Source organism: Embiotoca jacksoni, unplaced genomic scaffold (genome assembly GCF_022577435.1).
Source record: "Embiotoca jacksoni isolate LCO1_2020_lvr unplaced genomic scaffold, fEmbJac1.0.p SCAF_8, whole genome shotgun sequence".
Classification (NCBI taxonomy): Eukaryota; Metazoa; Chordata; class Actinopteri; family Embiotocidae; genus Embiotoca; species Embiotoca jacksoni.
The window spans coordinates 9,825,683-9,840,627 of NW_027185436.1; the positions used below are offsets into that span (position 1 = coordinate 9,825,683).

General features: G+C 40.0%; 1 protein-coding gene across 3 annotated transcripts in view; it reads right to left on the reverse strand.

The window, feature by feature from the left end:
* grid2 (glutamate receptor, ionotropic, delta 2) overlaps positions 1–14,945 on the reverse strand; it is a 473,172-nt gene that overhangs the window by 197,183 nt on the left and 261,044 nt on the right. For all 3 annotated transcript variants that reach the window (XM_069178067.1, XM_069178068.1, XM_069178069.1), the window contains exon 3: positions 485–772. In XM_069178067.1, the coding sequence (XP_069034168.1) occupies positions 485–772 (288 nt within the window). The remainder of the gene's footprint in view (positions 1–484; positions 773–14,945) is intronic.

A 14,945-nucleotide genomic window follows, 5' to 3' on the forward strand; every position in this document is an offset into this window, starting at 1 on the left:
CTGATGTGTCGCTGGCATAAAGACGCATAAAGATATATGTGTTTGCCTGTTTCAGTGTGTCTGGGCATATGCATACACATCCCCATGGCTGCCTGCATTTCCATGTTTGTTTGAGAGAGAGAACATAGAGAGAGAGAAAGCAAGGTTTCTGACTCAACAATACATCCATTATCTCTCTAGTGTCCTGCCGTGCTGAGAAACCATTGATACCATTAGATCAGATAAATGTAAAATTCACACAACACCAGTTTCCTAGATTAGACCTGCAATAGATGCCAGTTAAAGTGAATCATCTTCATGACTTAAAGCAGTGTCACATTTTTTGCTTGATGGAAAGGGTAAAACAGATAGACAGACAGACAGACAGACAGACAGACAGACAGACAGACAGACAGACAGATAGACAGACAGAGAGAGAGAGAGATAAACAGATAGACAAAAAAAAAATGGGACTAGTGTTATCAACAAGAGCTTATTTTCTTACCAAAATCCGAATCATAGAAGAGGATGAACTTCTGCCAGCTATACTCTGACACCACTTGCATGATGACCTCATTGAGATAGACAGGTGGGCGGACCATTAGGGTGTAGTCATCTGCTCCGGGGAGGCGACTGGTCGATGGGCAGGAGGAACGGGGTGTTCCCGCTGTGGAGCGCTGGATAAAGAGGTGGGGGATATGCATGGCATCGGCCAGAGTTTGAAGGCTGCCTGCCGACATGCAGCCAATTGAACTGACCAGCGCCAGGATACCACGGTTCATCAGCTCACAGGCTGAATGGAGGGAGAGGAGGAGGAAGACAAGAAAAGGGAAGGGAGGAGGAAACAGAGTAAGCGTATGTTATTTTTTTCAAAGCAAAGGAAAAAAACATATATTATACAACTCATTTTATGCCAAAAATCACCAGTTGTGAAAATATCTGTTACAACTGTGGGCGATTCCAAGTCATATTTTTTTTAACACAGTAATTATTTGTTGTAGAGTGCACCAAGGCAAATCATTCTTATTCTACAGGTCACCACAATGCAGCACTGACTGAAAGAGGCAAGGACATATTTAGCAAGTGGTTTCTGTTTGTTTCCACATGCGTTGCATAGTTATTTTGAAGACCAAAGCTGTTGCAATCATTCACAGGCCGCTCTGTACAAAGAACAGAGAAGGAGGAGGCATACAGATATATGGAGTAGTGAGTAATAAGCAGAGTAGGAGCATGTTGTGTGCTAGGTTACATGTAAAATCCCACAGTGAGACTTTTTACGCCCTACATCAATAAATACAGGCAAATCCCTAAGAACCTCAAGACATCGTCCATTCTAGGCTGTCACACAGAGTACTGCGAGTCATTCTGTAAATGGATGGAGACATGGACATGATAAAAGTACATAGAGGTGTTGATGTGTCACCTTTTTATTAAACTCAAGAGTAAATAACATAATATGATGACTGCATCACCAAAACAATTGGTGCAGAACATCACCATCTATCCTGTAACCCCTATTTCTAATTTTCCCTTCTGGCAAAAAGGTCTGCTGACATCAAGCACTATTCAGCTACTCAATTGAAATTAAGTCAAGCGTGTAACACCGCCATGTGAGTGTCCACATCTTTGATTGGCCTTTGCAAATTGTTTTATAAAAACTGTATTGTAAAATATGGCAGAGATTATCAACAATCTCGCAGTTGTTGCAGTTGCTCTGCTGTTCCCCAGCTCTGAGACACTTTGTGCTAATTTCACCCACCCACCCCCCTACTTGGCCTCTAGTGTTATCAAAAACACCTCTACCTCCTACCCTCTCAAAACTCTCCCCTGTTATCTCCCCTCTATTCCAAAACAGCCCCTCTGAGTGCTTACCTTTCAGCCCCAATCATTTCAGAGTCACAGTCTTGCAGTGATTTTCATTTTAGTTGCCTTACAGCACCACAGAATACTGTACACTGTCCTCAGTTTGGAGTCATCTGCCTTCCTCTTCCACCTCCCCCCCAACATCCCTCCTTCAGAATCTTTCCCATTGCACCTCCCAATCTTTTTCACCATCTTTACTCACCAGCCATTTTTTCCCCCCTCGTTTCTTGTTTACCCTCATGGCAACACAGACATCCACTATCCTGTTTCTTTCTTTCACCCCAGCTAGCTTTTGATTCATCACAACCTCTTTATCACTTTTTTTTTCTTTGCCTCCCACAGTTCACAGATTTTACCAACATGACCACCCACATTTGGCGTTTATCTCCTTTCCCCCCCTTTTTCAATCCCTCATCCATCCTGATTCTTAATTCATCCCTCACTTCTGCTCCAGTTTTGCTCCTCACTGCGTCCGTCATCGTTAGACGTGCTTATTTCACTTTTAGCTGACTAAAACCTTGTCACAGACTCAGTGAATAAAAGACAAAAATGGTGGAAAACAAATTCAAAGACACTATGGGAAAAACCAACTCACATATACAAACACAGCAACTGCGCAATGGCAATGTATAATGACAAGAAAGCCCAATCGACAACACACAGTCGGCCTTTAGAAAGCCAGAGGGACTAATCTGTTGACACTGCAGAAATAAATCCAAAGAAAGAAAGAGAATACAGAAAAAATAAAAATCTTGGGGAGACAGATTTGATGAGAAAAGCAGAATAACACTGTATGTGTGCATGTGTGTGTGTGTGTGTGTGAGAGAGGGAACATGGGAGCTATACAATATGACAATAACTCCCATGTCAGCTGGTTTGCACAAAAACAACCTAATGAGTTGGATTTCAAAGTGGTTTGTGAGGAAGAGTTCTCAAATTGTGATAAACCTGTGTCTGTGTGTGTGTTTGTCGATGTCTTTAATGATGCACAACATGGTGTCTGCTTAATTTCTTTTGGAGTTTAATTCAGTTTGTTTAATTCATTCATGTTAGTTCAAGCATCACTGGTTTAATTTGGATAAATTATTTTGAAGATGTAAGTCACCCTAAAATTAAACTCACTGTGTCTTACACAGTCTATATATGTAAAGAAAAAGTTAAAGGCATACTGGATGTGGTCTATGCAAAATTAGATTATAAGATAACTTGGCTGTAGTTGTCACTAAAGCAGTTCGGGGGCATTGATCTAATTTGGAGGCAATAGCTTTAAATATATGAACACAAAGCCATTCTGTAATTAACTGGCAAAACACTGTGAGGAACAATTTTCCCTTTTAGCAATAGCTGAAGGGTTATTTCTGTCAACCATTTCCCTACGCATTGATGTTGACGATTAATGAGTAGAAGCGCAAGCAGTTTCAATCTCACTGTCCATTGTACCAGTCCACATTTTGAGGAATTAATTAAAGTGTAACAATATATGATTAAACTTCACTAAGTCTCTGCATAATGCTCAGTCATGGTCATTATTCTTGAAATCAATGAGCCCAGGATTCATCTTCCATCTACCAGGAACTTAATGTTTAAGCATGTGTACGCCTGTGCGTGTGTGGGAAGGTACGCCGCAACTTAATAAGCCAGTCGTATTTCATAAGCGACGTTATCCAGACTCCACATCCGTATTATACCGGTCGTGCTAACTAACGCTTCAGCTGCATTGCTCTAGTCTAACTGTAGCGCATTAGCTTAGCATCATCCAGGCTTTGGCTAATAGAAGGCTTTGCTAATCCGCTACTTATTAGGGCACTTTGGAAAATTAGTGCCCTCATCCCCTCTACATCACACACTCTTAAGTCTGTGGGGGGCTTCCCAGCACTAGGCTCATTAATACTCTTTGCTAATGACTTAAAGGGCCCGTTGCGTTAACCCAGCCCGATTTTGCATCACTCTGATGTAGGCAACAGTCAAATGAGAGTGAAAATTATATGGAAGTGCAGCTGCTGGTGCAGCAAAATATGCGGATAATGACTTTGAAGCTGTTAATATTTGATAATAACATACATAGACTTTGCTTATGCTACGAAAGGTAAAAAAAAAAAAAAAAGTAGTATATGATCAAATCTAAAAAGTGGTGCCTGAGTGACTAAGTGTGAGTTGAAAGTGAAGCTGTACAGATGGACATTGTTTAAAAAGTAACTCTTTTGTACAATGACTGCACTTTGAGCACAAAAAAACAGGTTTGGATTTCAGCTACAGAGACAGAGAGAGCGAGAGAGAGGTGTGTAGGAGTGCAAACAAATACAAAGTGTAGTCAGCTGGAATCTTTCACCTATCATCAGGACCCATAACCACCCACTAAACCACACTTAAACACCACCACCGTCTTCACCAACCCACACACACACACACACACACACACACACACACACACACACACACACACACACACACACACACACACACACACACCTCCCCTACGTGGGCAGAATAGTGTGACATGATAAATCTTTCCGGAATCAATCTCGCTAAAGCAGCTAAGACCTGTCAAGCAGTCATGCAGAGGTGTTTAGTTGAGGGATGTAAATGTCAGTCATTCAAACAGACATCTAGGAGTTCAGACTGTAGGTTACAGGGATTACTACAGGATTTATCGACTTTGTTAATTTATCTGCACTGTTTGTATTTATATATTTTGCTGGTATGTCATCACCAATATGTGGGAATCTGTCATTCCATCAAAGTTTTCATGTCTTCTTTTTTTTTCAAAATCAACTGTTTGATTGACCTTGTAAGACTCCAAATACCTTCTGTGAATTCTTCATGAATTTCCATGTATTGTAAGTATATTGAACCACTGCCTCTAACAGCTCTTGTTTACATGCAGACATGTTGATGCATGTTTTGTACGTCAGTGTGCGTTGTACATGCGTTGCTTGCAACAGAGCATGTTATTGAGCTCTCTCTCCTGCGTGTCGGTCCTGTCAGAATAAATGGACTGCAAGCACTTTACCTGCAACCGGGTGTGACCGATTCTTCTCTCTATCTAAGTCTCTCCAAGCAGCCCTCCTCCCACCACACACTGACACGCACCATACACGTTTTATCACGCTGAGACACAGTCCTCCAGTTTCTTTGGCCCAGTGAGTGAGGATGGAGAGGAAGGATAGAGGGATAGGAAGCAAATAAATCAATACCCAAGGAAAAACCAACATGAGAGGTGTCCGTAGCTCCAGAATGTTTACGAAACTTAGACAACATTGGAAACAGTTTTAAAATACGGTCAAATATACTCCACGTATAATCTATAACATCTGTCGCTTTAAATACTTCTTTAATATTACTGGCCCAATGTTGCCAAAAAGAGTGAACCTGAGACCCCAAAATGTAATAATCAGGTACAAATTGAGGTTGACAGGCTGAAACCTCGACAGTAACACTGTTTGACTAAGTTGCTATACCATCTTCTTGCATCATATCATGTGTATGGACCTATTTTATGCACAATCTGTAATTAACCTGCAGCAAAGCGAAATGTGGGTGATATGAACAAATCTGTCATCATGGTATATGCAATTTTATATCAGGATATTAAGTTGAGTTTTTATGTATTGCGTGCTTCCGTCTGTCTCTATGTGTTGGCCCTGTGATGGACTGGCGATCTGTCCAGTGTGTACCCTGCCTTCGCCCAATGTGAGCTGGGATAGGCTCCAGCCCCCCGTGACCCTGTTCAGGATAAAAGCGGGTATGGATAATGGAATGGATATTGCATGCTATCAAAGTTGTATTGGGGAAGCTTATAGGTCAAATAAGCAGATCAAAAATACTTGCTTTGGATTATCCCGCAAATTTAAATAGCTGTAAAGTGGTCTGGCTTGTTGATTGCCGAGATTGCTCACAAAGATCTAAAACAACCAGAGATATTGAAGTGTAAATTGTTGTGGCATAAATGGGAAAACAAGTTGACAAATTTGTATATACCCAAGTTTTTCTTCCAACAACAGGTTAATGTCTCGCACAAGGCTATTTTCCATTACATCAGCTACACAATAATTGTTTATGTTTTTTAGGTTATGACTTTGTTGACAGGAACAGGGGCAGCTCAATTTGTTTCCAACACAAGAGTATTATGTAAAGCAATAATCTGAATGAAAAGGCATCGAGTATCTGCTGGCTGCAAGATGAGTGTGTAATCATAATCAAGTGTTTGGTTTCATCACAAATTCGCAGAGAGACAGTGAGGAAGTCCTACAAGCATCCACAGTAGTGTCATAGCCAGCAGTGTATCTCCTTTTCTTGTGCTTTTTGTGTGTGTGCATGTGTTAGCGTGTGTGTGTGTGTGTGTGTGTGTGTGGATGACCTACTTGTGTCTGCGTATTGTTTCACATATTGTTGCAGATCCACAGCTTCAAACTGCTGCCATGCATTGTGCCATACACGGCTAAGCACTGAGTGGCAGAGAGAGATGCTTACTCACAGTGCTGGCAGGCTGAAAATATGCTCTGCTCTATAAATGCTTATGTGGTTGGTTTGCTGATATACACTCCTTGAGGGAATTAGCACTTGAATTAATGTGGGGAGGTAGAATGAGTAAAAGATAACATGCCCTTTTCAACTTTGTTTCTCTAGAAATGTATCACTGTAGGTTTTCAGACTCCTGGCATTTCCTGTTGCTGAAAATACCAGACCAATGATTTCTCGCAAATACAATCTGTTCTTATTTCTGCCCCCAGTACGCCTCCCCGCCCCCTACCCTCTTTCCATTAACATTTAATGGACCCCCTTCGGTCCCTTCATCTTGCCACATTTAACATCATATTCAGCTCTGGTCTTTGTGCCCTGCAGATACATACATCCTCTCTTTCATCCAGCCTCTTTTTGTCTTGTCTGTAACTCTATCTGTGCTCCTCTCCTCATTCCCTTCAACTGTCCCTCAATTCAGCACCCTTTACCACTATATTTATCCAGTTACTGCACTCACCGTTATCACACTTGCCAGATGAATACCCCTATTCCCTTTTCCCCCAATTCCCATCTCTCTTTTTCTCTGGCTTTTTACTCCTTTAAACTTTCACTGTGCCACTATAACTAGTTGACACCTTCTCTTACTTTAAAAAAAAAAAAAAAAAAAAACATTTCATTGTATTTGACTCATACAAATATGCCTGTTTTTGGTCTATGCTGTTTTTTTTAAAGGCATTTATTAATGTTATATTTAAACAGGTACTCTCACTAAGATTGAGATTTATTTTTCAAGAGAGCCCTGTGTACAAAAATAAACATACCACTGTACAGTTTAAGCACTGACAGATGCACTGATGATTCACAGAAAAACACTACATACATTTTTGTCAACTAACAGAGGTATTTACAAGTGAGTTTGCATGGACAACAGTAAGACATTTTAAAATGTTCAAGTGGAATAAGAGAATGGAACGCATTACATTTTTAAGCAGAAATGTAACCACAAGAAACAGTCATCTTTATCCAAGTTTATTGTGAACAAGAAGCAGAGCTAATGATAAAATGTCCTCTGACCTGACATTGTAAGTATTGTATTTAAATGTACCCAGAGAACAAAGGTACTATAGGTGGTCTTTACAACACAACCTCAAAAATAAACAACATACAATAATGCTCTCTTCTATAGGCCTATCCAACACTGCTTAAAAAGTCTTTCCAATATCTGTATCAACCCATTCATACCCTCCTCTCTGCTTCCTCTATCCTTTGAATTATTATCAGCGAATGCAGTTTTCTACAAATTGTATTCCAAGACAGTTACATACATACATAGAAGTGAGACTGAAATGTGTCCTTCATCTATTTGTCTTGCAGTTATTGTGCACGGTCTTTTTTTTATACACATTCTGGTCTCCCTTTTTTTTCAAGAAAATATCTGCAGAAGAATAAAGAAAAGGAGAAACATCTGATGTCTGCTTTGTGATATGGTCGAGAAACCTCGGTGACCTTCATTTCATTCATGTTTTTTTTTTTCTTGCTGCCTGTCCACCTATCACATGGCATTCTGTCCCTCCTAATACTGACAACATACACACCTACCCTCATTATTATCTGTGTTGTCAGCAGATCTTTTCCATGTTTTGTCTCATTTGTAAACCTGTTTTCCTCCTTTTTACACTAAATTATCAGTGAAGTTTTAGTTGTGGGTCACATATTTGCTGTTGAACAGAAAAAAAGTATTGAATCACAATAAGGCGCACTATGACCAGACCTGGTGTGAAAGGCCTTGCATCTCACTGTGGCTCACAGTTCAACAGTTGATCCTCTTTCTCATTCGCTGTTTCCTTCGGCTATTCCCCCATCCACCCTCAATCCATTCAAAGAGGCCTGCAGTCGTATATATCCTTGTGTCCCAGCTCTATCCATTGTAAAGTCAAGGAGATCAAAGTGTCCCCTGGGAAAATCCACAGCTCTTCTGTTTACTGCCCTAGAGCTTTTATTGCTATTACTTCACCAGGACAGATCTATGTCCTTCTCTTTTCCTCCCCCCTTACTTCTTTACACATGTGGTTCGAATTAAATTGTCCTTCCTCCTGCTTTAGCAAAATTTCTGGTCTAACTTATTCAAGTATGAACAACCAGAAGCCATGTTATTCTGCAGCATATGTATATGCAAACCCCAATCTCACTCTATCTGTTTCTCGCTTTCTTTTTCATATTCTCTTTGTCAGCTAGTGTTATGACCCATTTGTCAATGCTTAAATCATATTTAGAAAATGGATTGGTTGTTGTTCACTGCTAATGGCTCGGTGTGTCTCTGTTTTCATTGCTTGTGTATGCGGCAGATGTCATATTTTCCCACTTGGTGTTTCAGAAGACAGGTGTTCTTTTTTTTTTTTCTTTTTGAGGGAAATGGATGTGATCAGTAAAATTGAAGTTTTTTTTTTTTTTTTTTTTTTTAACTTTTGGCACTCCCTAAAAAGAGTGCCTGGCTGGTGATACTGCATAATGAAAGTGCATGGAGAAGTGATTGTAAACAATCTTTGCATTATCCATCTCTCCATCACATTATATCTTATCATATTTTGACAAAAGGGTTAGGGGTGTTGCACCTCATTTACTCCAATTTGTCATTTTGCTGTAGATATTGGCCTAAGATGGGGAGACAAGGCATATTCATATTAAAGGAAAACTGAATTTCCTGCAATCTGAATGGGTGAATGTGCATCTCATTGTATTTCACACAATATTTGTACAAACACATACTGCTCTAATGGTGTTGATATAACACATTTGTGTCATCTTTTAAATATAATATTTAGTTTTTACACCATTTACCCATTACAGATGTCCCCTACTGTTATAGCGCCTTTCCCTGTATGTGAGACAGCAGCATGGTAAATGATGAAACAACATAATTTGCTGCAATGTTTCAATGAGATATTGAAGAAAGGAGAGAAGTGGATGGATGGAGTGAGACATGGTGATAATTAAATGCAAGTTGAACTTTTTTGGTGTCTAGAGAGTAAGTTGCAAAGTGGAAATGGCGACTTGAAACAGGGACTGACAGATTTTTCAATCGATGTATTGCAATAAAGACCACTGAAAAATGAAGAAAGGATAAAGGCTTGCAGAGAAAGATGCAGACAAATGCAAATCAGCAGGCTGAAGAGGGAGAGCGTTAGGGCAATGAAAGGAGGTGGGTGGGAGAGAACGAGAGATGAATTATGGAGAGACTGTGGGGAATTCCATAATGATACATGACTCAGAGTTCCTTCAATGAGATAGAAAGAGCCTGTTCTCCCACTGATAGAGGTGGGGATATAGAGGGAAACAACAGAGAACAGCTGACATACATGTAAAGGGAAGGTTAGTCTTCTTCTTCCTTTGGCTGTTCCCATTAAGGATCACCACATTCATTTCCATCTCTTCCTTTCTTGCATCTTCCTCTGTCGTGTTAACCACCTGCATGTCTTTCCTCACTACACCCTTACACCTCCTCTTTGACCTTCCTATTTATCTCTTGCCTGGGAGTTTAATATTCAGCCTCCTTCTCCAGATACATCCAGCATCTTTCCTTCACACATGTCCAAACTACCTCAATCTCACCTATTCTCACTTTGTCTCCAAACTGTCTAACCGGAGCTGTCACTCTGATATACACATTCTTATTCCTGTCCATCTGTGTCACTTCCAACAAAACGTTCAGCATTTTCGACTCTGTCACCTCCAACTCCACCTCCAGTCTTGTCGTTAGTGTCACCACCTACACACCATACAATTTAGCTGGTCTCATTACCATCATGTAAACCTTCCCTTGCACTCTTGCTGTTACCCTTCTGTCGCAAATCACTCCCGGCACTCTTCTCCACCCACTTCACCCCGGTTGCACTCTCTTCTTCACCTCTCTCCTGCATTACTTCGAACCGTTGTCACGAAGTATTTTAACTCATCTGACTTTGCCTCCTCTTCTCTTTGCAGCCTCACCATTCTGCTGTCCTCCCTCTGTTTCATGCACGTGTTCTGTTTAGCTCCCTGTGACTTTCATTGCTCATCTCTTCAGTGCATAGGCCTTCACCTCACAAGACTCTCATCAACCTGCTCTCTATTCTCAATACAGATCACAATGTCATCTGCAAACATCATGCTCCGCAGAGACTCCTGCCTGATCTCGTCCATCAACCTGTTCTTCACCATTGCAAATGAGAAGAAAGTAAGGTTAGAAGTAATATAACATTAATGATTATTTATAATGGAGTGTAGTTTTTTTTTCAGTAAGTAATGTGCAATGACAAATTCAATTTCCCAGCAACTTAGTCATTGCCCACAACACAGCTTCATACATATGACAGTTGAATAATTTTGTTCCGAGCTCATTTTAGAAATATTTAAAATGTTTTCCCTTATTGCTCAAAGTTATTAATATAATACATTCTGTATTGGCATGCAAATCCAAACCCTTAATAAAGAGTAATTAACTCATATGCATGCTCAGGTACAAGTTTTCAAACACACATTAGGCACTCAACACTTGGCAGAAATCGCCACAGTGGCTTCATATACGCTGCCGGTTTTAATTGAAAAAGACGGAATAGAGCTGTCCGGCATTCATAAGCAATGAGTCAGTAGGGATATGATTCACACACACTCACACAAAAATGTGCACTGACAACATTGCTGCTTCCAGCTGCCCATGGCTGCTGGTATCAAATTTCAAATCCTTATGCTGGCACACAAGTCTGTGAAGAGATCCGTAGTCCCTTTCCTGCAGCCACCATTCCAGAACAACATGCCAGCAAGTGTCTTGTGTTCCTCCACTGCAGACCTCTTTGCTCTCCTTTCCATTCAGGAGTGGTCAGCACTGCACACAGTATCAACCATTCTCTTTCCTGGCTGTCTCTTTTTAAAGAGCATAAACTCAACATATCACCTTCAGACAACCAAGACAAATCAGGGTTCTTCAAGTAAAGGCAAGACATGACTCCTCAAGTTAATATCTACATTAAACAATGAAACACCAAATTAAATTCAACATCAGATGACAGAAAACACTTAAATGGTCCTCTTTGGGAATACTTTTATATTTGACTACCTTAAATACCAGAAGAAGGGCACTCGGTCTGAACTAAGCGAATGGAAACCTGTAATTTATCTGTAAGAACATTTCTTATGAAAACCCAAACACTCATACACTCCTACAGGACAGTATAATGTATCATGTTACCTTTTCCATTTACTACACCATAAGCACAGAATAATTAACTTTGCCATGAACACCTTGTCATCAGCATATAACAAAATACTAAAATGTATATTGTCATTTAATATGCCTAGAGTGGTCTGCTTAATGTCTTGGGCTACAACATTTACATAAAGGGCAAGTAAATGTCTCCCTACCAAACCAAAAATGGATTAGGAAACCGGACAGTCCTTATTTCAACTTACTACATAAAACTTCAGTTTTGTTTGAGACCTAGATGGCTTCAATGTCAGGACAGAATAACTTTTACTCTAAAAATCCTCTATTGGTCCAATCAAAGGTAAAGCAAGCAAATCAAACCAACATCTTCAAAACTGAAATCTGTTTCTTTTCACTGGATTGCACTCTTACTTGATTACTGTATTTTCACAAGCGAAAGGACCAATCACTGACATTTCATGGTCTAAAAATTATATATAATATATATATTGTTGCATTTATTGAGAGTTGTACTGCATCAGCCAGATGCATAAAATGCAAATGTAAATGTATTCACAAAGGCTTTTCCACTATATTAACCTCAAATTATAGCCGGAAGTCATAAAATGCACCTGATAGTTCTTAGCTTTTTGCTTTGTCTTTAATGAGATGAAAGCAAACTACACAAGCTGAAATGAATGGTGCTGTTTTGTCAGATTTATTACACAGATGGTGAAATACCAAGAGGGGAGGCAGCTTTGTTATGTCACTTCAAGCAGCAGCAAGGTTGTTGTTTTTTTCCCTTGCTTTTCAAATGTACTTTTCTCTTCGGTTTTCTTTTTTTATGTGCTGCTTAAAAAGCATGAGAGAAAAAAAAAGAGTGTAGTTTATGTTCATATATAAAATTAAGAATTGACGGAGGCAGGTTCATTGCAATACTGGGAGAGGAATTTCGTGAATGTAATCATTTGAAATCATTGCCTGAAGGGACACAATCATGGATATAAGTAATGTATTTAAGACATTATCTGAATCTACAGTCAAGTAATCAGTAAATATCTGATATATTTCCCATTGTAACAGTATTTCCACAGTAAAAATATGCTACTTGGGTAAAAAAAGAAGCATAATAAAAAAAAAAAGAACTGTGTCGGCTTCCAAATGCAAATTATAAAATGTATAGGATTATTCGTTAATTTTACATACACAAAACAATTTATATAAAAGAGAGGCAAGCATATCTTTCTACAATTGAGATTGCATCATTCAGCGGTAAAGCCAAGAATTATCTCACAATAGAACTATAATCTTGACCATCATGGAGCTGTGAAGTGGCCTGTTTCTCAAATAGGATACAAGTAATTATGAGCACTGATGTTGCAATTCTTGGCTTGACAGAGGAAGATACATTTAAATTCAAAAACATATCATCAACCCTCAGTTTGGGAAGTATAGTTCCCGGTAACAGTTTTAAAGCTGGCGAGATAATGACAGAAATACAGAATTCTAAATTATATTTCGCACCCTTGTACATTTGTACGCATGTCTGGGCACAAATGTCTGTGTGTGAGAGAGCAAAGGGGCGTCAGGGCACTTGCTTCTGCGCTGAAGCCTCAAATTTGAATTACCATCCAAATGAACAAGTGAACATAAGTGCGTGGGTAGCAAGCTTACAGTAAGTGAAAACTGACATCATTACCAGCCAGTGAGCACAGTCAGTTAATTTGATGGAAGCAAACTGATTATGTAAAGTAACATATTTATGCATAAATGATAACTGTTGCCTTCATAGAAATTAAATGAAATTACATGTCAATTACGAATCAATAGTGTTTAAATCTAAAATCTGTTCCAAGACATGTAAGGCTGGCTTTGGTTCCAAGTTTTAGATGAACAGTGTAGTTGCAGCTACCTACAACAACACCATATTAATCATTGCCTAAATTTAATATGGAAAACTTGTTTCTGTTTGTTTGCTTTTTTGCTGCGAGTGGTGGGGGGAGGGGGAAGGGTGGGCACTGCTGCACACGGGTTTATTATGGTAGAATATAAGCCCTTATTTTCTATCACACACTGCATCTCTGTGTTTGTGGAGCGTGGCGATGTAATTAGGCTGAATCAAGCCTTCTTTGTACAGAAGGTTTGGAGTCCACTTGAGCCATTCACTGTGTACTCAAGTTGGATGTACAGTATCAGTGTGGCACTTGAGATAAAAGCCTCCCCAATTGGCATCTATGAGAGATCAGACAGATACAAGGACCACGTGGTGAAAAGGTTATTTGGGGTTATAACGGTACTCAACCTGCCCATGATGAAAAGAGAGAGACAAAATGAAAGGGCTTGGAAGTGCTAGTGCATGGCTAAAGGCTATGTTCACCAGATACAGAGAGAGAGACAGAAGAGGAAGAAAAGAAAACGGACAGAGAAGTGTCAGAGAAATGACGGACAGCGAAGTGAGGAGAAAATAAGAGAGATTAATAAAGTGTAGCACATATAAGGTTACAGCAGAGAGGGAGATGCACAGAAATTGAGATGGGAAGAGACAGAAAAAGAGGGAAAGGAGAGCAGAGGCAGTAAAAGAGACAGCTCGGAGAGAGAGAAAAAAAGAGGAGATTCAAGTGCAGCAGCGCTGAAGTGCTGACAGATCCCGAGCATCCAGAGAGACATTCGTGTTTTCTCTGATGCATTCCTATTTTATTTGGACATTGTTGCAAGACTGTCGATATGTCACTCATATAAAAAAGCATACGCAATCGAAGTGAACTGATTGCACTCCGACAGACAGGTAGCACTGCAATTCTCAAAGCCTCCGCACGCAAACCACGAGCAAAAATGGACCACCGCTATCTGTGTACTCCCCTTTATCTGTACTCTAAATATGCAAATGTGTGCGTGCACATTTGTTTCCATTTGATTGCATGTGTCATTAGTCTGTTAGAGCAACAGTGGATTGGAGAGAAGACACACTAACAGCTCGCAGGTCTCTTTCAGTGCACCACAATACTTTTCTAAACTGCAGCTGAACTAGATATCTAGAGTAATACAAGCTAAAGCACACAGAGACTGGCAGACAAAATACACTCGCAGCACACACACCCGATGCCCCAGAAAACTTAATTGAGAAAAATATACAAGAGTTGCAGTGCAGCCAAACCCATGCCATCATTCCTCTGTCTTTCTCCCCCTCTGTATTTGTCTCTCTCTCTCTCTTTCCCCCGACAGCGTGCTTGATAACTTTTATGTTGCCGTAACAAGAATGAATGAGTTCAGAGGGAGGAAACAGTGCGTGCCCGTGGGTGTGTGTTTGCACATTTCTGGTGTGTGAATGTTTGTGCCACTGCACGCTTGATCCCAGATATTTATTTTCAGTGGGTGTGTTGTGTGTTTTTTCTGTTCATATACTGTAGACACTGTGCATGGCGTGTGAGTGTACTCGCGTGCGCCAAATGACAGATGGCAGGCC